Source organism: Oryctolagus cuniculus, chromosome 20, assembly GCF_964237555.1.
Source record: "Oryctolagus cuniculus chromosome 20, mOryCun1.1, whole genome shotgun sequence".
Classification (NCBI taxonomy): domain Eukaryota; kingdom Metazoa; phylum Chordata; class Mammalia; order Lagomorpha; family Leporidae; genus Oryctolagus; species Oryctolagus cuniculus.
This window is the reverse complement of record NC_091451.1, coordinates 26669499-26697414: the sequence shown is the minus strand read 5'-3', so window position 1 is coordinate 26697414 and position 27916 is coordinate 26669499. Positions and strand designations below refer to the sequence as shown.

Here is a 27916-nt window from a genome sequence, read left to right as displayed (position 1 = left end):
AAAAGTAAATTTTGTAATATTTTTGGAGAGATTCAAAGGAGGTGGAATATGGAGGGAGCTTACTGCTCTAGGTGAAGAAAATAATTAAAAAAAAAGAGGAATATCAGGGAAGAGTTAGGGAGAAAACTGCAGTGGAAACTCTGCAGAAGGAAGAGGGACACTGTGGCTCTATGTGGAGGGTTTGGATACACAGCACAAACACTAACACAACACAGGATCCCAGTAGCTGAGAGACTCAGCACCAGCTTTGGAGAGTGAGGTGAGACTAGACGGCAGCAGCCCAAGCCACTGGAGATAGAACTGCAGGGAGAGCCTGGCATGAATATGGCCTGGAGCTGTGTCGGGGATAGGGTACCTGCCAACCTAGAGGATAGAAAGAGCATGAATCTCTCTCCCTATTTCTCCGACAGTGGTGCCATGCAACTGGCTAAGTGAGGGTGGGCACCATTTTGGACATACATAACAGCTGCACTAACTTGTGTCTGCTGTGCCCCAGCAACCAGCTGAGAGGAGACACCTGTCTGGCTGGGAGGCTTGACAGGAAGCTAGAACCCATGAAGGACTGTGAGGTGCCCTCAGCCTCCCAACACATCATAGGATCTGGGCTTCAAACTGCCTAGGCAGAGCACCCACAGGGAGCTGGCTCTGGGAGCATCTCTGCCTTTCTGTGGATGGGATGGACTGGCAGGCCTGAGTAGTTCCTTGGTACCCCATGACTATGGGAGCCTTGTATACTGAGACTGTAGAAATAATGTGGCTACATGGGAGGGCACAGGGTGTGGCTGGGTCTCTGGGCAGTTGCTGTGGGCAGCTCCACTTGCTCATGGCTCACTGATTGCTTAGGATGGGTCATTGTAGTGGGATTTGTGTTCACATTGAAGACTGCACAGATCCTTTGTGTGGTTCTTATGGCAGTGTGGGTGAATATCGTACCCACTGGGGCTAGTGCCCAGACTCTGATACCTTGGAATAGAGGAGGCGAGGGTGAGACTATGCCAAGGGAGCTGATCAAATCCTCCCCCGTGATAAAAAATGAGGAGATATACCAGGCCCAACTTGGGTGTCACCCTGGGTTCTCCGCGCCCCTCCGAACCCTATAGCACTTAACAGAGCTCCCTGGCCACAACCAGCACACACCTCTGGGTATTCACTGAAAGAGCAGATACTCCATTAAGCTACAGAGGCAGAGTCCAAAGATAAAAGCTATCAGAGGGGAAAATAATCTTCATAAATGCCTAAAAATAAAAACAGAGATTCAAGAAACAAAAATAAGGAAGACAACATGATGCCCCAAAAGGAACACAACACTTCCATACTAAAATGTGAAGATGAAGAAATTGATGAAATATCAGAAACAGAATTCAAAAGATTAATCATAGTAGTACTTAGAAACAATCAGAAGCAAATACATGTATTAAAGAAATCCATACATGACATGAATGAAAATGTTTCCCATGAAATTGAGATTTTAAAGATATATGAAAATGAAATACTAGAAATGAATAACTCAATATATCAAATAATAAATGTGGTGAAAGCCATAACAAAAGATTCAGGCATAAGAAAGAATATTCGAGTTAGAAGACAAACCTCTGGAAATTTTACAGTCAAACTGAAAAAAGAAAGATTAGAAATATTAAAAAAAAAAGTGTTGAATGTTTATGGGGTACTATTAAACAACCAACATACCGTCTTAGGAGTTCCTGAAGGCATGGAGAGAGAGAATAGATTAGAAGGCCTATTTAGCAGTCTATGCACCAGCACTGGAAGGTGAGGTGAGACAGGGCAGCCGACACCACTGCAGCAGCCGCCACTGCAGCCGCCCCCGCCCTCCCCCCCAACCCACCCTGGGACGGGCAGGTGAGACACGCACAACTGAGTGGGGGAGGAAACTGAAAACAAAACAAAGTAAATAGCGCCTGCGGGAAGAGGGTGCAATCCAGTAGACAAACTGAGGGATTGAACATGCCAGGATCCTTTGGTGTCTCTGCCCTCCCCCCAGTCAGAGCTGCAGCAGGCGGAAAGCAGCCATCTTGTTTGTTTACATTCAGGCATAAAGGAGAATGGCTTCTGCTTCCACACTCTGAAGGAGGAAACTTCAGGGGTGGAGTCCAAAGGTGGTCTGGAGCTACTCAGCACTCCTCGCACAGGGGGCGCAGCGAGGGAGAGTGGCTGACCAACGAACCCCAGGCACAGATATGTCAGGGCGAACAAAGGAACAGGGAAACCGGCCCCAAGGGGTGGAGATTGGCACATCAAAGCCCCGACACCAGCCCACTCAAGTTACCAAAAAAAATAAAAAACAAACTTTAGAAGGTAGCTAGCACTGGATATTGGTACAGACCCACAACAGCCCATAGCAGAGGGAAATCAACCTGAAAAATTGAGCCTAATGGAAATGCCGAAAAACAAAGGAAAATTCAGAATAAGAATATAGAAGAACCTATAAACTCGCCAATGGAGCAGGCTAAACCATCCATAATAGAGGCTGAAGAAGAAGAATTTGAAACCATGCCAGAAAAAGAATTCAGAAAATTAATAATCAGACTACTTAGAAATAATGAGAAACAGTTTTCAAGATCTGAACAAAAAGCAAGTCCAAGGATTAGAGATCCTAAAGAGAAGCCAGAATGAAATACTGGAAATGAAAAACTCAATTGACCATATAAAAAACACTGTGGAATCCCTCAGAAATCAAACAGATGAAATAGAAGAGCGAATATCAGAATTCGAAGACAAACTTCCAGAAATAATAGTCAGTTCAAACACAGGAGGAAGAAATTAGAAAATTAAAAAATATGGTCGGAGACCTACAAGATTCAATCAAGCATTGCAATGTTTGGATAATAGGAGTCCCTGAGGGTGTGGAAAGAGAATGGATTGGAAGGCGTTTTCAATGAAATAATATCAGAAAACTCCCAACAGGGCAAATGGATAATAACAGGCCAATTCAACAAATAGCCAGGAACCCCAACAGGTTAGACCAGAAGAGAAATTCACCATGACACATTGTGGCAACACTCAGCTCAGTGACACAACAAAGAACAAATCCTAAAATTTGCCAGAGAGAAACAACAAATCACATTCAGGGGTAAGTTAATCAGACTCACCCCAGACTTCTCATCGCAAACACTACAGGCAAGGAGACAATGGCATGATATATTCCAAGTTTTAAAAGACAAACAATGCCAACCTAGAATACTATACCCTGGAAACCTATCATTTATGAATGAAGGGCGATAAAGTCTTCCATGACAAACAGAAACTGAAAGAATTTGTATCTTTGTGTCCAACCCTACAACACTGGCTCAAAGACGTGCTACACACAGAAATACAAAAACTTTACTACAAAAAAAGCGAATGTAGAATAAGCTACAAAGAAATTTCAAAATATATAAACAGCTCGTTTCAGGAAACATGACTGGGAAAAGACAGTACGTAACAGTAGTCACACTGAATGTGAATGGCCTTAACTCTACTACCAAGAGACACAGACTGGCTGATTGGATCAATAAAGAGAATCCATTGCGGCGCCGGCACACCGGGTTCTAGTCCCGGTTGGGGTGCCGGATTCTGTCCCGGTTGCCCCTCTTCCAGGCCAGCTCTCTGCTATGGCCAGGGAGTGCAGTGGAGGATGGCCCAGGTGCTTGGGCCCTGCACCCCATGGGAGACCAGGAAAAGCACCTGGATCCTGGCTCCTGCCATCGGATCAGCGCGGTGCGCCGGCTGCAGCGGCGGCCATTGGAGGGTGAACCAACGGCAAAGGAAGACCTTTCTCTCTGTCTCTCTCTCTCACTGTCCACTCTGCCTGTCAAAAAAAAAAAAAATAAAGAGAATCCATCTATATACTGCCTTCAGGAAACACACCTTATCAGCAAAGATGCACGCACACTGAAAGTGAAAGGATGGAAAAAGATACTCCAAGCTAACAGAAATCAAAAAAGAGCTGGTGTGGCCATCCTAATATCAGACAAAATAGACTTTAACATAAAAACTATTAAAAGAGACAGAGAAGGGCACTATATAATGATTAAAGGATCTATCCAACATGAAGATATTACTATTATAAATGTATACGCACCCAATTACAGGGCACCTGGCTACTTGAAAGATTTACTAAAGGACTTAAAGAGAGATATAGATTCAAATACAATAGTAACAGGGGACTTCAACACCCCACTCTCACCAATGGACAGATCAACCAGACAGAAATTCAACAAGAAAACAACAGAGCTAATTGACGCTATAGACCAAATAGACCTAGTACATATCTTCAGAACCTTCCACCCCACAGCCACAGAGTTCACTTATTTCTCCCCAGTACATGGAATGCACTCTAGGATTGACCATATTCTAGGCCATAAAGGGAGCCTCAACAAATTCAAAAAAATAGAAACTATACCATGCATCTTTTCAGACCATAGCACAGTGAAACTCAAAATCAATAACCCAAGAATCTCTACAGCATATGCAAACATAGGGAGAATGGACAACATGATTCTGAATGAACAGTGGGTCATCGAAGAAATCAAAAGAGAAATCAAAAGATTTCTAGAAACAAATGAAAATGATAACACAACCTATCAAAACCTGTGGGACACAGCAAAAGCAGTGCTAAGAGGAAAGTTTATAGCAATTGGTGCCTATATCAAGAAGCTGGAAAGGAACCAAATGAACTCTCTCCATGCACCTCAAGGATTTAGAAAAACATCAGCAAATCAAGCCCAAACCCCAGCAGAAGGAAAGAAATACTAAAGATTAGAGAAGAAATAAACCGAAATGAAACAACAACAAAAAAACAATACAAAAGATCAACAAAACCAAGAGCTGGTTCTTTGAAAAAATAAACAAAATCGACACACCATTGGCCCAACTAACCAAAAAAAAGGAGAGAGAAGACCCAAATCCGTAAAATCAAAGGTAGTAATGGAAATGTAACAACAGACACAACAGAAATAAAAAATCATCAGAAACCACTATAAAGAGATGTATGCTATCGAATTGGGGAACCTGGGAGAAATGGATAGATTCCTGGACACATACAACCTTCCTAAACTGAGCCAAGAAGATATAGAAAATCTAAACATACCCATAACCATGAAAGAAATTGAATCAGTAATAAATGCATTACCGAAAAAGAAGAGCCCAGGACCGGATGGCTTCACTGCCGAATTCTACCAGATATTTAAAGAACAACTAACTCCAGTTCTTCTCAAATTATTCAAAACAATTGGAAGGGAGGGAATCCTCCCAAATTCTTTCTACGAAGCCAATATCACCTTAATTCCTAAGCCCGGAAAAGACACAACAGAGAAAGAAAACTACAGACCTGTCTCCCTGATGAACATAAATGCAAAAATACTCAACTAAATTCTGGCAAACCGAATCCAGCTGCACTTCAGAAAGATCATTCGCCCAGACCAAGTGGGACTTATCCTGGTATGCAGGGATGGTTCAGTATTCGAAAGTCAGTCAATGTGATACATCCCATTAACAGATTGAGGAACAAAAATCATATGGTTATCTCAATAGATGCAGAGAAAGCATTTAACAAAATACAACACCCTTTCATGATGAAAATTCTAAGCAAATTGGGGTTAGAAAGAACATTCCTAAACACAATTAAGGTAATTTATGATAAACCAATGGCTAGCATCATATTAAATGGGGAAAACTTGGAAGCATTTGGGATGCCCACTCTCACCATTGCTATTCAATATAGTCCTAGAAGTGTTAGCCAGAGCCATCAGGCAAGAAAAAGAAATTAAAGGGATACAAATGGGAAAGGACGACGTTAAACTATCCCTTTTTGCAGATGACATGATCCTATATATAGGGGATCCAATAAATTCCTATAAGAGACTATTGGAACTCATAAAAAGTAGCAAGATACAAAGTCAGCGCTCAGAAATCAACGGACTTTGTATACACAGACAATGCTATGGCCAAGGAAGAACTTCAAAGATCAATCCCATTCACAATAGCCACAAAAACAATAAAGTACCTTGGAATAAATTTAACCAAGGATGTCAAAGACCTCTATGATGAAAATTACAAAACATTAAAGAAAGAAATAGAAGAAGACACAAAAACATGGAAAAATCTACCATGCTCATCGATTGGAAGGGAAGAATCAATGTCATCAAAATGTCCATTCTCCCAAAAGCAATTTACAAGTTCAATGCAATACCAATCAAAATACCAAAGTTATTCTTCAAAGACCTAGAAAAAATGATGCTGAAATTCATATGGAGGCACAGGAGACTGAGAATAGCTAAAGCAATCCTTTACAATAAAAGCAAAGCCGGAGGCATCACAATTCCAGATTTCAAGACATACTGCAGGGCAGTTATAGTCAAATCAGCCTGTTACTGGTACAGAAACAGATAGATAGACCAATGGAACAGAATAGGAACATCAGAGATCAATCCAAACATCTATAACCAACTCATATTCAACAAAGGACCTAAAACCAACCCCTGAAACAAGGACAGCCTCTTTAACAAATGGTACTGGGAAAACTGGATGTCCACATGTCAAAGTATGAAGCAGGACCCCTACCTTACACCTTATACAAAAATCCACTCAACATGGATCAAAGAACTAGAGATAAGCCACGACACTATGAAACTAATTGAGAGCATAGGGGAAACACTTCAAGACATTGGAACAGGTGAAGAATTCCTGGAGAAGACCCCAGAGGCACAGGTAATCAAAGATAAAATAAACAAATGGGATTACCTCAAATTGAAAAGTTTCTTTACAGCAAAAGAAACAGGAAAGTGAAGAGGCAACCAACAGAATGGGAGACATTATTCGCAAACTACACAACTGATAAAGGATTAACAACTAGAATCTACAAAATGATCAAGAAACTCCACAGAAACAAAACAAACAACCCAATAAAAAGATGGGCCAAGGACCTTAACAGATATTTTTCAAAAGAGGAAATCCAAATGGCCAACAGACATGAAAAAATGCTCAGGATCCCTAGCCATCAGGGAAATGCAGATCAAAACCACAATGAGGTTTCACCTCACCCCAGTCAGAATGGCTTACATACAGAAATCAACAAACAACAGATGCTGGCGAGGATGTGGGGAAAAAGGCACACTATAGTAATCCACTGTTGGTGGGAATGCAAACTGGTAAAGTCACTATGGAAGACAGTTTGGAGATACCTCAGAAATCTTAATATAGCCCTACCACATGACCCAGCCATCCTACTCCTTGGAATTTACTCAAATGGAATAAAATGGGGAAAAAAAGTGTTGTTTGCACCTCAATGTTTGTTGCAACTTAATTCACAATAGCTAAGACATGGAATCAACCTAAATGCCCATCAACAGATTACTGGATAAAGAAATTATGGGATATGTATTCTATGGAACACTATACAGCAGTAAAAAAACAATGAAATATGGTCATTTGCAACAAAATGGAGCAATCTGGAAAATATGCTGAGTGGAATAAGCCAGTCCAAAAGGGACAAATATCCTATGTTCTCCCTGATCGATGACAACTAAACAAGCATCTAAAAGGAAACCCATTGAAGTGAAATGGACACTATGAGAAACAATGACATGATCAGCCCTTGTCTTGACTGTTAAGGAACAACTTTCTATTTTATTCCTTTTAGTATTTTTTGTTGTTCTTTTTGTTCTACTTAATACCACTGGTTGAACTTTGCAATCAATACACCATCATTCTTAGGCATTTAAAATTAACAGAAAAGTGATCTCTGTTAAATATAAGAGTGGGAATAAGAGAGGGAGGAGATATATAGGCTGGCACATGCTCACTCGGACTTACCTCCAATGGTAGAGCTAGAAATGTGCCAGGGGATTCCAATTCAATCTTATCAAGGAGGCATGTACTAATGCCAACTCACTTGTTAAAGTGGTAAGTTTAAGTACGTAATTGGTCAAAAAGATAGGGTATGTGTCGATGAGATTTCACAAATAAGACCAGTGTCTGCAAATAATGAAGGGTAGAATTAAAAGGGAGAGAATGATCCTGTGGGGGAAGCAGGACACACAGCAGACTCATAGAATGGCAAACACCTTAAACAGCACTCTGGCCTCAGAATCAACCCTTGGGGCATTCGGATCTGGCTAAAAGGCCCATGAGAGTCTCACAGGCATGGAAAGCCAAGACACTGTGGCAAAAACAACCTAAATGAAAGATCTTGGTGAACATGACCCTAGCAGAAAGAACGGGCCATCAAAAAGGAGGGACCTTTCTCTGAAGGGAGGAAGGAACCTCCACTGTGATATGGCCTTGACCAAACAAGTTCAGAGTTGGTGAACTCAAGAGGCTTCCATAGCATTGACAGCTCATGGCAAGAGCCTCAGGTGATTACTGACGTCATAAATAAGAGTGTCAATTGTTAAATCAACAACGGGAGTCACTGTGCCCATGCTCCCCATGTAGGATCTCTGTCCTTAATGTGTTTTACTATGAGAATTAAAGATAACACTACTGGTCGAACGATATTCTATATCTTGTATGGTTGTGTGGGTGCAGTCTGTTGAAATTTTTGCTTAGTATATACTAAGTTAATCTTCTGTATATAAAGATAATTGAAAATGAAACTCGATGAAGAGTGGGATGGGAGAGAGAGTGGTAGATGGGAGGGCTTTGGGAGGGAGGGAGGTTGGTGGGGGAAGCCACAACAATGTAAAAGTTGCACTTTGTAAATTCACATTTATTAAATAAAAAAAGAAAAAAAAGATGGCCTATTTAGTGAAGTAATTACAGAAAACTTCCCCAGTTTAGAGAAATAAAGGGATGCCCAAGTACAGGAAGCATATAGAACTCCTTAAAGACATAACCAGAAGAGACCTTCTCCATGACACATTGTAGTCAAACTTTCCACAGTAAAACATAAAGAAAAGATTCTAAAATGTACACGAGAGAAATGCCGAATTACTTTCAGAAGATCTCCAATTAGATTCACAGCTGACTTCTCATCAGAAACCCTATAGAGTAGGAGAGAATGGCAAGATATAGTCCAAATATTAAGAGAAAAAAACTGTCAACCCAGAATATTGTATCCTGTCAAGTTCTCAATTATGAAGGTGAAATAAAGACCTTCCTTAACAAACAGAAGTTGAAAGAATTTGTCACCAGTCATCCAGCATTACAAAAGATGCTTAAGGATGTGCTGCACATAGAAACATAGTCATCACTAATAAGAATGTGAAGGCAAAAAATCTCCCAGTAAAAGTACAAAGAAAATCCAAAGTAAACAACAGGAATGTTGGTAGAAAAATGATAGGGCCACATCATTACTTATCAATAGTCAACTTGAATGTAAATAGCCTCAACTCTCCAGTTAAAAGACAGAGTGGCTGAATGGATTAAAAATCAAGACCCATGTATTAGCTGCCTGTAGGTAGCACATCTCATTAAAAAACTCAACAACTCCTGGGAATTTACCCAAAGGAAATAAAATAAACAAATCAAAGAGTTATCTGTACCCCCATGTTTACTGCAGCTCAATTCACAATAGCTAAGATAGGGAATCAACCCAGATGTCTGTCAGCCAAAGATTGGATAAAGAAATCATGCTGTTCGTCAACACCATGGAATACTACATAGCGGTTAAAAAAATGATATTTTGTCTTTTGCAACAAAATGGATGTAGCTGTAAAACATTGTATTTAGTGAAATAAGCCAGTCCCCAAAAGAACAATACCATATGTTCTCGCTGATCTGTGGTAACTAATACTTAAAAGATAATCTATAGAAGTGAAATTGACACTTTGACATGGGATGATATTGAACAGCCCTTGTCTCAATAGTTGAGGAACAGATTTTTTTTTTCATACTATTTGTTGAGCTATTTACTCAGTGTAGGGCTAATCTTATGTGTATAAAGTTAACTGAAAATAGATCTGTAAAAAATGAGAATGGGGATAGGAGAGAGAGGAGGAAGAAGGGTGGCAGAGAGGGCTGGCAGGAGGGTAGGGTGGGAAAAATCACTATGTTCCTAAATTTGTATTTATGAAATGCATAAAGTTTGCATACCTTAAGTAAGAGGTTTATAGGTAAAAAAAGAAAGGAGTATTTTCATATAGTCAGTTGCTGCTTTTCAAATTGTATTAAAAACTAAAAACAGCAGGATTTCTGGTACCCTAGTATCTAACAAAGTTAGAAAGATTTGAAATCAAGTTGCTCCAATAACTGAATTCTAAAAGTAAGATTCCTTTGAAATACTGGCTATGAATTTCTGAAAGAATGTTAATTGAGCTATATGAATGCCACTTTATGGAACTGATTCTTTCATGGGTCAACAGCAAATGCTGATGACTTTTGTGTTTGGATATTACAAATAATGAATACAAAAGACTTTTAAAGAGACTTTGTAGAAGTAATCTTTTCTTCTGTGTTTTTCTAAATGTTTGAGTTGAATGTCTTGAGTTTTTCACAAAATTTATTTGAAATGTTTCAAATTTAGTTGAAAGTCTGATACTTAATAGTTATTACATATTTTGACCACTAGTCGTCAGTATTGACCCATCAGTGGCAGCCTAGAAGGCCTTGTTTATTAAAGTTGCCAAACTTTGTTGAAATATACTTCTTTATAAAATAAGTATTTTCAGCTCTGAGAGCTTCCTGAAAGCATCCTTGGCACAAATGTTGCAGCTGAAAAAAACCCAAATATTTAACTGTTCTCAAATTTATGTTTGAAATTATATGCTTTCTACTGTTGAAAAATATAGTATATCGAGTACTACATGTTAAGACATTTTCTATATTTTAAGCTAAAACTATCATTTCTGTGCTTGCTTGTTATTTTTTTTTAAACATCTTCAGGGTTATGGTTCCTTCTCTATTTCCCTCCCTTACCTCAATCCATTTTTCTCTCCCTCCATTTCTCCTGTTGAAGAAACTTTACACACACACACACACACACTCTCACGTATTATAAGATGGAATCATATATTTTTATGTACCTTTTGACTTTTCTTATTTGTATATAAGTATCCCAAAGATACTTTCTCTGAATTTTTATCTTCTAAAGACCTAAAACTCTTTCTTTTGATTATCATTTTCTTCATAATAACTACTGTTTTCCACCCTGTTGTCGCTCCACCCCACTTATAATCACTTTCTGATCATGTTCTAATGCTATTTATCCTTTGGTTAATCTTTTTTATTTTTTTATTTTTATTTTTTTTTTTTTTATTTTTTTGACAGGCAGAGTGGACAGTGAGAGAGAGAGAGACAGAGCGAAAGGTCTTCCTTTTGCTGTCGGTTCACCCTCCAATGGCCGCCGCGGCTGGTGCGCTGTGGCCAGCACATCGTGCTGATCCAAAGCAAGGAGCCAGGTGCTTCTCCTGGTCTCCCATGCAGGTGCAGGGCCCAAGGACTTGGCCATCCTCCACTGCACTCCTTGGCCACTGCAGAGAGCTGGCCTGGAAGAGGGGCAACTGGGACAGAATCCGGCGCCCCGACTGGGACTAGAACCTGGGGTGCCAGCGCTGCAAGGCGGAGGATTAGCCTATTGAGCCATGGCACCGGCTGGTTAATCTTGTATCTATTTTATAATTTACTTGGTGGAATACCATTTTATAGTTATTTTATGATGTATTGCAATTCTAGTTTATTTATATTAAGTACCCTGAATCCTTTTTTTAAAAAATAGTGATGTGTTGGTAATTATTTGTTACTCAAGAAATAGAAAATGGTTTAGGTTACTTCTGTTATAGCATTGTCTATAATGTAGCCCATTGTTAGAACAATATTTAGAGCTATAACTTTGTCATCTAGGTATTTAAATTAAAAAAATTTTGAGAGAGAGGGGGAGAAAGAGAGAGAGGGAGAACAAGCCAAATAGACAGAGAAAGAGCCTATAGACAGACAGAGCTCCCATCCACTGGTTCACCTTCTGAAAGTCTGCAATAACTGGGAGTGAGGTCTAGGAACTCGATTTAGTTCTCTCTTGTGGGTGGCAGGAACTTGGTTACTTGAGGAATCACTGCTACCTCCCGGAGACTGCATTAGCAGGAAGCTGTGAGGTTGAAACTGGAGCTGTGAGTTGAACGACATTTGGAGTTGTAGCTGGAACTACAAGGCTGGAGCTACAAGGCCCTTTGACCTGGTTCTCACATTCTTCTTACTTTAATTTTCTATTGTTGTTCTTGTCAACTCTAGGCCAACTACACATACCTTCTTGTTATTCGACGGTCATGTCAGGAACCTGTTACTCCTAGACATTTCTTCTTTCTTATCCCAGAGCCAGAAATTTTTGACTCTTGAGCAGTTACATGGCTTGCACTCTTGTGTATTCTGGACTGTGCTTTCAAAATTCCCTTATTAATTGTCCTAGGTAAAAATACCACTTCTTCATTCTTGAGCCTCTTAGACTGCCATCTTTTATTCTTCTTAACACATGTCATGACTTGCCATCTAAGAGTCTCTCTGACCAGAATTCAGGCTTTAGGAAGGGAGATGCTGTTCATTGCTCCACCACATAGCCCAGTGGCTGACACTGAGTAGGGGCCTGGTAAGTGTGTCATGAATGAATGAATGAATGAATGAATGTTGCAAACAATCACAAGTGTATGTAGCAAGGTATTCGTTTGCCCAGTGTTGTCCTGTACTACTGTATGCCAGATACTTGCTGGCATTAGAGATTTTTTTTAAAGATTTATTTTATTTATTTGAAAGAGTTACAGAGAGAGGTAGAGACAGAGAGAGGTCTTCCATCCACTGGTTCACTCCCCAGATGGCCACAATAGCCGGAGCTGCGCTGATCCGAAGCCTGGAGCCAGGAGCTTCTTCCGGGTCTCTCACGTGGGTGCAGGGGCCTAAGGACTTGGGCCATCTTCTACTGCTTTCCCAGGCCATAGCAGAGAGCTGGATGGGAAGAAGAGCAGCCAGGACTATAACCGGCGCTCATATGGGATGCTGGCACTGCAGGCAGTGGCTGTACCAGCTATGTTATAGCACTGGCTTAGATTTAAATGTGCCTAAAGCATTGCATTGTGTTTTCAGGTGTCTGGAATTATTTGATGAAATATATATTAACAGTCATTGTAATTCATTGTCATTCCCAAGTTGCATAGGCTCCAGAGTGGTCTCTAGGGGAAATAGTTACATTTTTACTGATATTTTGCATTTTCAAAGCATTTTAGGAAATTCTTTTGTAATTGTTATCCTGTCCCATTGCTTATTGCTGAATGTTAAACATTTTACCAATCAATGACTGAAACACTTAAGTTCCGAGTTATTACAGTTTTGATTTACACTGTTGCTTTTTGTCTTACCTTTTTATCCCGTTGTACTCATTTTCTTCTCCTTTTTTGTGTTTGTTACCTGTGGATTACTTTATTTTCTTCTTTGCAAAGATGAAGTAAACAGTATTTTCTTCAAGATTGTGAAAGTATCATTACTATCAACATGTGGATAAAAAGAGAGTGGATGGAAAAGAATGATTGCCCCTATGCGACTTATCTTTCCAGAGTGTTTTTGAACACTGTTTGGCACAGCTGGAAAGGTGCTGGTCAAGATATATCCTGTGTGTAGTCTTCTTCCTTAATTTTTTTATTGATTTCTCTACTTGCCTCCCACTTCTCTTCTTTAATCTGTACTCTAGTTTCTTGGATTTTATTGCAGATGATGTGAAAACACTGCTAATTTTTTTTTTTCAGAAAAAAAATCCTCTCTAGAAGTTGGAAGACATTTTGAAGGATTTCTCTTTCAACTTTATACTTAATATGTGAATTTCCATTTATATAGTCAACTTCTTGGATGTTTAATTGATCATGGGAATAGTCTTCACAAGCCATATTATCTTTTTGATATTAGGAAATAGCTTTCTGGGTTAAAGAATATTCCATCTTAATAGTATGAGGGTATTTCAAAAAGTTGGTGAAAAAATGGAGTTCTTATAAGTATTATTTTGGTGCAAAAATTTAGAATCTTTTTTTGCAGTGTGCATTTTCTATTAACTTTTTGAAGTATTTTTGTGTATTTTAGGGGCCTGGTATTTAATTATGATAAGTCAAAGTTGGAAGTTTAGAAATGTATTCTGCATCATACATGAAGTAGCACATCTCCTTGTTAGTCTTTGGATTCCTTTGAAGGGTGCAGTTTTATGAGATGATGTATAGATGTAAGTTGTCCTGAAATTCTTATAATCTTATTTCTATATAATTAACACTTATGTCATGTCTTCTGAGGCTTTTTATTTTATTAAGAAAATATTACAGCTATTAATTAAATGCTGGCTGTACACTTTGTGACCCTTATTTCAGCTGTCTTATTCAAAATTCTACCATGTATACTAACTTAAACTTTCTTATTATTGAAGTATTTTTGACAAATATGTTTTCTTCCAATGTGTCTTCTTGGGTTTGATTAGTTTGCTTTTAGTTTGTTTATCCAAATTAGTTAGTCCTCATATGGTTTTTCTGTCTCTTTTTTTCCCCGTCATCACTATTCTTTTCTAGATGTGATCTCTAGGTTCTTGAAAAGTCTTTTCTTGCTCTATTGTGTTCTCTCACTGCTTTATTTATCTTGTCTGTCCTTCAGGCATATGTGGGGGTGTTATAGAATGCATAAAATTTGTTTGGAGATAGTGTAGGTTTACATTATAAATAAATGCTCTTTTTTTAAAAAAAAAATATTTATTAATTCTCAAATCCCTGAAAAAGCTAGGGCTGGGCCAGGCCAAAGCTGGGAGTCAGATAGGATCCAAATTTCTGACTTGGGTATCAAGAACTGAATTACTTGAACCATCACTGCTCTGCCATTGTCTTTGTTAACAGGAAGTTGTAATCAGGAGTTGGAGCTAAATATCAAGCCCAGTGATTTACTTTGAAGTGGGATGCAGGCATCCTAACCAGCATCTGATCTGCCTCATAATTAAATTCTCTTAATGCTACCGTAAATTATGTTTAAGTTGGGCTTATATTTTATGGCCATCTAATGTATTACTTGACCTCCAAGTATTGTTTAATCACATTTATTTTGCTAGGCATACATACTTATTTTTTCTTGCCAATATTGTCATTACAAATTACATCACGGCTAGCATGAATATATGTGAGTCCCTTTGTGTAGCAACATATGCAAATAGACATTTATTGCTGTTAATGCTATGATGATGATGAAAGATTTCTGCTCATCTTGTTGACTGAACAACTGCCCAACAATAGTCTGAGATTTTTTTGTGTGCTGGAGTTGTTTAATTTCTATGTTATGCTTTTCTTGAAGAGTGGAATGTTTCTATCTACATTTTCAGTGAATTTATGCTAGACCATCTGTTTATAAAGCCCTTTTCCATCATTATCAATTAATATTTATTGGACTACTACTGAGTGCATAGTAATATTGTGCAAACAAAGACCACTCAGCTACAGATAGATTTATTCATTGACTTAGTACTGTTTTATTTTTATTAGAAAATAGGGGAAAAAACCCACTCAACTGAAAGGCATAAAATAACATCCTCTAACTCTGAACAATGAAAGATGTTGTGTATTTACAAGGCTTTCTGTTCAAAGACTTATAAAACTGGAGAAATTCTAAATTAAATTTCCATAATTATCTGTGATCCTCTGTTTGTCAACAATTCTAACTCAGTGGTCCTGCATTTAGAAAGTCAAATGAAGTATCATATTGCTCTGGATTTCTAATAAAAGTATGCAACTCATTTTTGAGAGGAAGCTGCTTGGACAAAAACAGACCCTCCACTAAGAGCATTTGCTTTTTGATTTTGAAGGAAATCCTGGAAAGTACATTTATCGGTCTCACATTTAACTTCACTTGTGAGAATTTTTATTAAGTAAAAAATTGCATAAAAGTGTAATGTGTTCCAGTAATGGCAGTGGCATTTAGGGGAATAATACCATTGTTACTTTTGAGTTAAAAAGTTAAATGACTTGTATGTGTTTTCAGCATATCAAATTTTTATGTAGTAATTAAGGTTTTGTCTTGTATATTGACAAACTTAATAGCATTTGAAAAATGAAATCCTGACACTAATCACCAGGGGTTTTACTTTTGAGTTATTTTACAGTCATGGTAGCAGTTTTTGCTGATTCATCTAGGGTATCTGGCCTAGTTAGTCTTCCATGTGGCCTTTGGCTAACGTTTAGTGTAACGATTATGGCCATGGAACAGAGCAAAGGAAATTGGCTGTCGCGATGATTGAACTCATGACCTTGTTTGGCTTCATTGGCACCAAGTGCCCTAAATATTCACAGACTCCATAAATACAGACATAATGGAACCAAAAGGTTTGCTCATTCATAGGGGAAAATAGGTCAGTAATAAGTGTCTTTCTATCGTACTTCAGTAATTCCTCTAGGAGCTCTTTTGGATTCCTGAAATAATAAACATGTTATCATAAGATGAGGCAGGGGAAAAAAAGGAAAAGAAAAAGAAAAGAACATCTAGGCTGTTCACAAAGAAAAACTTTGCAAACTTGAAATGTCTTTAAAGAACATTATTAAGGGATTTAATTACTACAAAAATAATACTGATACATCCTACTGAACTACAAAATACTGAATATTACCATACCCTTCGAAAAACAGGAATGGATGTATCTTGTGACTGGACTCATTAAATGCTTTCCACTTCCATCTGGAAAACATACTTAGTTCAACTGGCAGCAATTTTTAAAAATTTCTCCCTTACTTTGATATCCCAAAAGCTCATATGGTGTCAAAATTGTATTAATATTGGATTCCTTTTAGAATTGTATCATGAAGTTCTATTTCACTTACTAAAGTATTTTTTCTTTCGTTTGTTGTTTTAATTGTAGCTGTTGGTATAGAATTTTTTTTCCTTGGTCATGGCTAAAAAATAAATTTCCTTAAACAATTTAAGTAAAACCTACCTATTTGTTTTTGAGTTAGATAGTGGTTTAGGGTTTTAGAATATGAATGCATTGTTTTCTGCCTTGAAAAGAAACTTAAGTTTTGGTTTTTGTTTTTGTTGGCACAGATAATCCCCAACTGGATGAACTTAAAGGCTAAAACTTTCCATGACTGTAGCTGGTCCTCATGGGGGAAGAATTCCTAACTTTATTTAGGAAAAAATAGAATTTATAAATTCACTGAACTTGGTAAACATAAAATCTGTTAGTTTAAATGAGTATTATTAATTCTAAGTAATAAAATCCTGCTATATTATGCACACACACTCCTTTCTGAAATATACTAATTCTGCTGATTTTAGAACTGTAGGTATGTTTCTAGACACTTTTTGGAGATATTTCCATTGAAATAAAATTACTGTTATAGTGTTTATACATACTAAAGTTTAACAAAAAATTTTGCTTGAGCTGAAATATAGCATACGTACATAAAGGTATTTAAATTTAATACACAAAAATATAAACAACTTACAATTTTGATTTGATTTGTGATCTAATTTGAGCTAGAGTCTTAGTATATTCTTTGAGGCTTGAAATAATGAGTTTTATTTTATACCTACAGGAAGATATGATTATGAAAATATAGTTAGAATTATTAGTTTTAAAATTTTCAGTGATATAACTTCTTTATTTTTTATTTTTATTGGACAGAAAAATGATTTGTACCTTGAGGTATGATGATACTGACCCACTATTTGATAAGAGTATGGACTTGTTTTTCTGTGGTCTTGTTGGTTTACTAGTGAATCATGTACGTGTCCTTATCCTTGTGACCAAAGGCATACAATTATAGCACTGCTGAGTTATTATGATCTGTCGGGATAGTTTAGGTTCATAATTTTTCTCTGGAAATTTCAGTGGCCTGTGTGGGAGTTTACATGTGATCTTTATTTTATTCTAGTGCCATCATTCTTAACCAAGTTTGCTGGCCCATTTAAAGCAAACAAAAGGCCTTTAATTCTCTATTTGTTCTACATCTTTGAGTGTATTATCTGTTAGAGCCTCTTGATAAACAACCCTATTATTAAATTGTAATACTATTTTTATGGTTAGATGAAATGTCTATAAACATTTTCCTTTGTCCCCTTTCCCTACTCTGAAAGGAAAAGTTGCAGTTTTGGATATTATGTAGAATCATGAGAGTTCAGAATCATCTAACTCAAGAACTGCAGTAAGATACTCAATAGGTTAGTCTTTTTTAATGGAAATAGGCACATGAAAACAAGAAAAATTATTATTAAAGATTTAAATGGGCACCCAGGGACCCTATATTAAGGCTCACTGGTGTTGCTGTGATGTTAATAGTGTAAAAAACAATCTGAATCCTGGAGCAGGGTACATGATAGCGTTAAAATTAAACTACCGCTAAAGAAAAAAAAAAAAAAAAGAAGCTTTAAATGGCAAAATAACATAGTAATAGGAGTTCATTGGCATGTAATTTTTCTTCTTCCTTTTACTTGGTCAGTTTTAATATAATTCTGAGTTGCTTGTTCCTAAGTCAAGTGGAAAAGAAACCCAGTGCAGGCATACATCCTTACAAATGGCAGTAAATCGGTTAAAGTGTATAATAAAGGGATAGCTTATAGTTTTGATTTAGTTCAGTTGTAAAATATTTTTTTGGCTATTATCTGTCTTTTCAGAAGTTTAAAGTGTGTTTAGTGTATATTTACTAGATCTTATGAGTTGGATTTTCTTTCTTTGTCTTTCATTCTAAACTAGATAATGTAGAAAAATTGGTTATGTATTCTCGGCTGGAATATTACATCTGTGATTACTTGTTTACTGACTTGTGGTGCATAGAATGTAGAGATAGTGTTGAAACTTAATGGCATATTTGCATGATATGATGGGAATGGAGTGATTTGCTTTGGATTACTCCTTAAATATTTCACTTTTGCTCCTCTACTGAAAAATAATAGAGTTTAAGTTTTCATTAACTGTATTTTCTATGACTTGCATATCTTTAGAGTAATAGAAACATTAAAAGAGGAGTATTAAATAAATTTTGAGACAGCAAGTAGAACTAAAACAGAAAATATTGTTTGGAAAGGCAGTATTATAAATAACCGATCAGATGTTGAAGGTGGTAAGTGAGGAAGAAACGGGGTAATATAACATTATTTTAGCAAATTCCTTGTGTCCAAGAGAATTAGAGGTTCTTTTATTCAATCAGGTTGTATTTGAAATGTTGAATTTTTAAAAACATACAGTTGACTTTTGGAAGAATTGTATTTTTATCAACTGTGATTCCATGTGCTAGACAACACAACTTGACAAAGTTCATCTTACTTATATTCCTTTAACATCAAATAAAATTATTAATATTTATATTAATTGTGAGAATTGAAGATTGGAATAACCTTCCATTGAATATGAGGATAATTATTTCCCGTATTATCCTTTAAAGGGAATGGGTCCTGGTAACTGATGAATTTTTATAGGGTTGGAGGAGTAGTTGGGATGTTAAGTGTGGTCATGAGTTGAAGTCTTGAAAACTGAGAACTGACATAGAGGCAAATTGCTCTGCAGAAGTCAAGGGGGGATTCACAAACTTGTGGAGAAGCTCTTCCAGAAACTGCAAAATAAATCAGCAGCCAATTTTTGGGGAACAGGATGAAGGAGAATTTCTGGTTGGTGGAGTGACGTAGAAGAATGAAGAGAGCAAACAAGTTAATGGAGCTTTGATGAGTATACTCTAACTATGTCATGTAATTCTGGATCACTCATTAATATTTTTGCAAGAGCAGATTATTTTGGGATGAACATAAAGAGGCTAACATTCTACTTAATATAAGCATCATCCTGTGAATAAACTTAGTAGAAATATGACTTGCACTAGACTGTAAGGTCTGATGGAAATTTTTTTTTTGGTCAAAAAAATAAAGTAGTTGCTATAGAGAACTATGGGTCTGACTCTGAGCTAAAATTGGTGGGTGAAACTTTAATTATAATCAGATAGTCTCAACATATCTCCCAAAATGTTTGTTAATGATTTTGGTGGTTTTAATGTATTTCACCACATTGTTTGATACTGTCTTTCTGGAAGATGGAGCTTAATTCTTTTCCCATTGAGGGTGGGGTAGGCTTAGTGACTTTCTTCTAATAAATAAGAGTATGGGAAGGGAGAAAATGAAGCATTAAGGTTAGGAGCACCAGTTGTGAGTTACATTGACATCCTGTACACTAGAATCTGATGCAATGAGAAGGACGTTTCACCTCCATGCTATTCCCCTAAATTTATAAGCTTTGTCTGATCTCACAAGACACCAAATAAACCCAAACCAAGAGACATTTAATGAAATACCTGACTAGTATTCTTGAAAAAAATGCTGAGATTATAAAAGACAAAGCCTGAGAAACTTTAACATGTAATAGGAGACCAAGGAAACAAGACAGCTAAATGCAATGTAGTATCCTGGGACTGGATCTTGGGGAAAAAAAAAAAACAACGTTAGTGGAAAACTAATGATATTTGAGTGAAATCTATAGCTTAATTGTTTTATAAAATGTTAGTGTTTTAGTTTTGGTCAGTGTACCACAGTTCTATAAGACATTACTTTTAGGGAAAGCTGGGTTAAAGTTATGTGGGAACTCTGAGTCATCTTTTGTGAGCTTTAATTATTTTAAAGTAAAAGGATTTGAAACCCATTCATGAGATTGTTTTTTAAAGAAAAGATAAAATGGTAAGTTCTTCAGAAGGAAAAGGTTATTTCATCTTTTACTTTAACACAAAAATATTTATTTAAAAGACTTATTCATTTGAAAGTGTGACAGAAGAGTAGAGAGGGAGATTGTCTATATGCTGGTTTTTTTTTTTTTTTGGCTTGCATATTTTTTTATTGTTTTTTAACTTTTATTTAATGAATATAAATTTCCAAAGTACAGCTTATGGATTGCAATGGCTTTCCCCCCATAACTTCCCTCCTACCCGCAATCCTCCCCTTTCTCTCTCCCTCCCCCCTTCCATTCACATCAAGATTTATTTTCAGTTCTCTTTATATACAGAAGATCAATTTAGCATATATTAAGTAAAGATTTCAACAGTTTGCACCAACATAGTAACACAAAGTGAAAAATACTGTTTGAGTACTGGTTATAGCATTAAATCACACTGTACAGCACATTAAGGACAGAGATCCTACATGAGGAGTAAGTGCACAGTGACTCCTGTTGTTGACTTAACAAATTGACACTCTTGTTTATGGCCTCAGTAATCACCCTAGGCTCTTGTCATGAGTTGCCAAGGCTATGGAAGCCTTTTGAGTTCACCGATTCTGATCATATTTAGACAAGGTCGTAGTCAGAGTGGAAGTTCTCTCCTCCCTTCAGAGAAAGGTACCTCCTTCTTTGATGACCTGTTCTTGCCACTGGGATCTCACTCGCGGAGATCTTTCATTTAGGTTTTTTTTTTTTTTTCCCCCCCCAGAGTGTCTTGGCTTTCCATGCCTGAAATACTCTCATGGGCTTTTCAGCCAGATCCGCATGCCTTAAAGGCTGATTCTGAGGCCAGAGTGCTGTTTAGGACACCTGCCATTCTATGGGTCTGCTGTGTTTCTCACTTCCCATGTTGGATCATTCTTTCCCTTTTTTATTCTATCAGCTAGTATTTGCAGACACTAGTCTTGTTTATGTGTTCCCTTTTGCTCTTAGTCCTATCATTATGATCAATTGTGAACAGAAATTTGGGATTGCATCAAATTGAGAAGTTTCTGTACTTCAAAAGAAACAGTCAGGAAAGTGAAGAGGCAGCCAACAGAATGGGAAAATATATTTGCAAACTATGCAACAGATAAAGGGTTGATAACCAGAATCTACAAAGAAATCAAGAAACTCCACAAGATCAAAACAAACAACCCACTTAAGAGATGGGCCAAGGACCTCAATAGACATTTTTCAAAAGAGGAAATCCAAATGGCCAACAGACACATGAAAAAATGTTCAAGATCACTAGCAATCAGGGAAATGCAAATCAAAACCACAATGAGGTTTCACCTCACCCCGGTCAGAATGGCTCACATTCAGAAATCTACCAACGAATAGATGCTGGAGAGGATGTGGAGAAAAAGGGACACTAACCCACTGTTGGTGGGAATGCAAACTGGTTAAGCCACTATGGAAGTCAGTCTGGAGATTCCTCAGAAACCTGAATATAACCCTACCATTCAACCCAGCCATCCCACTCCTTGGAATTTACCCAAAGGAAATTAAATTGGCAAACAAACAAGCTGTCTGCACATTAATGTTTATCGCAGCTCAATTCACAATAGCTAAAACCTGGAACCAACCCAAATGCCCATCAACAGTAGGCTGGATAAAGAAATTATGGGACATGTACTCTATAGAATACTATACAGCAGTCAAAAACAGTGAAACCCGGTCATTTGCAACAAGATGGAGGAATTTGGAAAACATCATGTTGAGTGAATTAAGCCAGTCCCAAAGGGACAAATATATGTTCTCCCTGATCGGCGACAACATACTGAGCACCAAAGGGGAAACTTGTTGAAGTGAAATGGACACTATGAGAAACAGTGACTTGATCAGCTCTTGTCCTGACTGTTGATGTACAATGTAATACTTTATCCATTTTAGTATTTTTTTGTTCTAGTACTATTGGTTGAATTCTGTAATTAACACACAACTATTCTTAGGTGTTTAAATTTTAACTGAAAAGTGATCCCTGTTAGGAATTTGGAAAGCATTATGCTGAGTGAAATAAGCCAGTCCCAAAGGGACAAATATCATATGTTCTCCCTGATCGGTGACAACTAACTGAGCACCAAAAAGGAAACCTGTTAAAGTGAAATGAACACTATGAGAAACGGTGACTTGATCAGCTCTTGTCCTGACGGTTGATGAACAACTTAATTTGTTATCCCTCTTAGTATTTTTTTTGTTTGTTCTACTTAATACTTTTGGTTGAATACTGTAATCAATACACAATTATTCTTAAGTGTTGAAACTTAACTGAAAAGTGATCGCTGTTAAATATAAGAGTGGGAATAAGAGAGGGAAGAGATGTGCAATTCGGGACATGCTCAAGCTGACTTACCTCAAATGGTAGAGTTAGAAACATACCAGGGGATTCCAATTCAATCCCATCAAGGTGGCATGTACCAATGCCATCTCACTAGTCCAGGTTTTTTTTTTTTTTTTTTTTTTTTTTTTTTTTTAAGATTTATTTATTCACTTGAAAGTAATAGTTACAGAGAGGCAGAGGCAGAGAGAGAGAGGTCTTCTATCCTATGCAGGTGCAGCGGCCCAAGGACTTGGACCATCTTCTGCTGCTTTCCCATGCCATAGCAGAGAGCTGGATTGGAAGTGGAGCAGCTAGGAGTTGAACCGGAGCCTGTATGGGGTGCTGGCAGTGCAGGCAGCAGCTTTGCCCGCTGTTCCACAGCACTGGCCCCATATATGCTGGTTTACTCTCCAAATGGCCACAACAGCCAGAACTGGGCCAGATTGAACCCTGGAGCCAGGAATTTCTTTCAGATCTCCCATGTGGGTTCAGGGGCTCAAGCACTTCTGCTGATTTCCCAAGTGCATTAGCAGGGAGATGAATCAAAAGTGGAACAGCTGGAACTGAACCAGTGCCCATATGAGATGCTGGGGTTGCAGGTGGCAGCTTTACCTGCCATACTAAAAAGCTGTCCCCCCAAATATTTATTTTTCATCATCACTACTCTCTGATAACAGTTTTCCAAGAAAGAAAACTTAATGCTTGGAAAAATATGGCAATGAAAAAAAGATGGAAGAAATCTGGAAATCCAGTTAGTATATAAAGTACATAGTTGTTCAGTGGCAAAGTGAAGTTTTTAGATTATAAGGACATATTATTTGTATATTCAGTAGCATATGTTTACCACTGAACTTATGTAAGATCTGTGGCTTCTTGAGACTTATGGCATAGCAACATGAGAACTTTCGTGTTTTTCTTTGGGTATGTAAGCCTCTTGATAAATTAAGATTATTTTGATTCAAATAAAATGTTGAATGATTATTTTGAATGTCTGTGTAAGTAAAAATAAGTAAAATATATACAAAGTAAGTAAACACTTGGAAATTTTAATATCTTATTTTTCAATGTAAAATGTTATAGTTTTAAAATTTTAATTTTTTAAAATATTGAGAAAAGAGCAGAAATAGATTAATTTTAGTTAAGTTTGAAAATTTTTTTCATTGGAGAATTTTTAGGGTTTACACTTTGAAATAGTCAAACTCAGAGTCTTAGCAAAAAATTAAATGAAGTTGAAAAGCTTAGAGATGATGGCGCCGCCTTCCCTTGTATCAGTAAGCAGAGGCCATAGGAGGAAACAATCTGGAACACGAAGAGATAAACTTAATCACATCACAGTGATCATTGCATCTTGGCAATTATGGTCGGTGGTTGCACAGTCTTCCAATGTACACTTTGAACTCTGCTTTGGAAGGGAGTGGATCTAGCATTTAGAAAAGCCTTTTTTGGGTTAGTTACTCCTCAGCCTCGAATGCTCTTACCTAACTCTGGTTGAGTCTTTACTGCATACTCCTTTGGACAGGCTTCTTCCTAAGAGTTTGAATCCAAAAGTGGAGATTGATTGTTAATTATTTGCTGAAACTTGTCAACTACCTGAAGAAATCTTTCTCCCAGTAACACCTGTATGGAAAATCCCAGGCTGGTTTTACTCTAATGGAAAAGTCTTAAAAAGAAAGATAAATGATTGAATTTAGCTCATAATAAACAAAGTTGATGTAGGTTGGGATGATGATGTTGTAGATTAAGAAGTTCAAAACTTAATAGAATGAATTGATAATGTTGTAACAACTTATTTGTATATGATTTTTCTATTTCCCTTCCTCCCTGCCTCTAATAAACACACATACATGCACACACTGGGTCACTGCCTGGTGAAGGATCCAGGAAGCCTGGAAAGAATACACATGTGAGCAGTATTTTTGAGGTTCCTAGAATGATTTTGTTAACAAAAAATTATAAAAACATTCCACCAGCCAAATTAAATATTAGTTATGTAAAGAGAATTAAACAGTATTATAAATCTCATTTGCCCTAAAATAAAGAACAGATACCAAGTATCGAAGTCATTTGATAATCATTTGAAAGGCATTATGTTTTTTAATACTTTGTCAATGTCAGTAACACAGTAATAATAATAATTGTCTTTTACTTACATTTGTTATGTCCGAGGTATTGTCCTATGAACTTTAAAAGTATCAAATTATTTAGTCTTTACCATTATCCTCTATGCTTTTTATACTGTTTCAACATGGAAAACCCTTGCTACCTAGTTGTTGAGAGGCAAGCAACTTGAATCCATATGCTGTCTCTGTTGCTAATTAGTTATCCAACTCTTGTGTCCCCCAGTCTTCCTTTTAATAAAAATGCATGGAGTTATCATGAAGGTCAAATGTATGCATTTTATACATAAATAATGCCTGGATAGAATAAACAATATAAAATAAAAATTGTACTCAGAACTAGTTTTCCTTTTGATGATGATTATTCATCTTTTCATTCAATCACTGTTTTCCTGATGAGATTAAAAACAAGGCCGAAGGATGGAGGCCGTATGTATTTTATTTAGTCATGTATTAGTCTCTAACATAGTGCTCGACACATGATAAATGAATTCAGGAGATATTTGGAATATTTAAGTTAATGAAATTGATTATGATTGAGTATGCTTGCATCAAAGCAGTTTTTTAAACATATTTTGCTGTTTGCCTAAAAATCATTTTTCTATTGATCTTGTTGGAAAAGACTTCTGGCAGTTTGTATTTTCTCAATTTGGCCTTTTCACATGCACTTTGGTAAGTCTAATTGCTAAAACTGTCAAAAAGATTTTAAACACGTGGAATGCCTTTTAGATGTTATGAAATATTGCTCCAAGTATAATTTTCCCCAAGTATAATTTTGTTTTAACATAGGTACAAACCAAAACAAACACTTTTTTTTACTTTATTGATTGATTGATTTTTTTTTTTTTTTTTGACAGGCAGAGTGGACAGTGAGAAAGAGAGATAGGGAGAAAGGTCTTCCTTTGCTGTTGGTTCACCCTCCAATGGCCGCCGCGGCCAGTGCACTGGGGCCGGCGCACCACGCTGATCCGATGGCAGGAGCCAGGTGCTTCTCCTGGTCTCCCATGGGGTGCAGTGCCCAAGCACTTGGGCCATCCTCCACTGCACTCCCTGGCCACAGCAGAGAGCTGGCCTGGAAGAGGGGCAACCGGGACAGAATCCGGCGCCCCGACCGGGACTAGAACCCGATGTGCCGGCACTGCAAGGCGGAGGATTAGCCTATTGAGCCATGGTGCTGGCCAAAACAAATACTTTTGTGGTTAACTTTTGAAATTTCTGTTTCCTTAAATTCTTTTTTTCCCCTTATTAAAGAGAGGAAACTGTAGAAAAGAATGCTCTCTTTTCTGTATGTGACATGTCATTTGGAGAGCTAGTTACAATTGGTGATGAACTGTCTTGTATATAATAATGGTGTAGGAATTATATTTTTATCTTATATACAGTAGTTTTCAGAATTTGAAAAACTAGAGCAATAGTTTTTAGTATTATGTTTAAATAGTTGAGCATCATATATATATATTTTTTTGACAGGCAGAATTAGACAGTGAGAGAGAGAGAGACAAAGGTCTTCCTTTTTCCGTTGGTTCATCCCCTAAATGGCTGCTATGGCTGGTGCACTGCGCCGATCCGAAGCCAGGAGCCAGGTGCTTCCTCCTGGTCTTCCATGCGGGTGCAGGCACTCAAGCACTGGGGCCATCTTCCATTGCCTTCCCGGGCCACAGCAGAGAGCTGGACTGGAAGAGGAGCAACCGGGACAGAATATGCCACCCCAACAGGGACTAGAACCCGGGTGCCGGTGCTGCAGGCGGAGGATTAGCCTAGTGAGCCATGGTACCGGCTACAGATCATATAATTCTTAGACACTATTATCTTAGCAGGCAGTGAACTTTTTGCTGAGAAAACTGTTAGTCATCTAGGCTCATCAAATATATAACAAGATTCCTAAAATAGGGAAAAAATGAAACTAAGTGGAAATTGATTTTTTAAGATCAGGAAGCTCTTTGTATTTGCTTCCAACTTAAGTGTTATTAGGGTTGTAGTGAATAAGCAGGTTTTAAATCATATGTTGATTTTGTGTAACTTATAACAATATTCTCTTTAGTCTTATATTAATAAATCCTTATTATAATTTCCAGTTTTATATGTATTTTGGAATAATACCTGTTTTTCCACCTATTTCATTGTAGGCCCTGAAGAAACAAGAAGTTAAAGCAGATGAGAATGAGGGTGTAATCAAAAATAAGCTAAGACAAACTGAAAATGAGAAGAATCAAGTAAGATTTTGAAAATTTTCTAAGGATATGGTAGTTTCTGGCAAGTGATGTTTGTTGAGTGCCTTGCAAACTGTCCCTGAGATTGCTCAAATACCATGAAGTCTTTGTGTTTTGATGTGGAGACACTTGGTTGGATGACTTTGATCTTTGGTACGCTGCTTGGTCTTAAAAACATGCATCGGCCGCCGCCGTAGCTCAATAGGCTAATCCTCCGCCTAGCGGCACCGGCACACCGGGTTCTAGTCCTGGTCGGGGCGCCGGATTCTGTCCCAGTTGCCCCTCTTCCAGGCCAGCTCTCTGCTGTGGCCAGGGAGTGCAGTGGAGGATGGCCCAAGTACTTGGGCCCTGCACGCCATGGGAGACCAGGAGAAGCACCTGGCTCCTGCCATTGGATCAGCGTGGTGCACCGGCCGCAGTGCGCTGGCCGCGGCGGCCATTGGAGGGTGAACCAATGGTAAAGGAAGACCTTTCTCTCTGTGTCTCTCTCTCACTGTCCACTCTGCCTGTCAAAAAAAAAAAATTATCCATCATGGGGGGCCGGCACTATTGTATAGCGTGTAAAGCCGCCACCTGCACTGCCAGCATCCCATATGGGTACTGGTTTGAGTTCTGTTTGCTCCACTTCCAATGCAGCTCTCTGCTGCGGCCTTGGAAAGCAATGGAAGATGGC

At 37.7% G+C, this 27916-nt stretch overlaps 1 protein-coding gene across 22 annotated transcripts in view; it reads left to right on the top strand.

The window, feature by feature from the left end:
* The window catches only part of CEP128 (centrosomal protein 128), a 475965-nt gene that overhangs the window by 88863 nt on the left and 359186 nt on the right, over nucleotides 1–27916 (top strand). For all 22 annotated transcript variants that reach the window (XM_070065330.1, XM_070065327.1, XM_070065329.1 and 19 more), the window contains one exon: nucleotides 27160–27246. In XM_070065330.1, the coding sequence (XP_069921431.1) occupies nucleotides 27160–27246 (87 nt within the window). The remainder of the gene's footprint in view (nucleotides 1–27159; nucleotides 27247–27916) is intronic.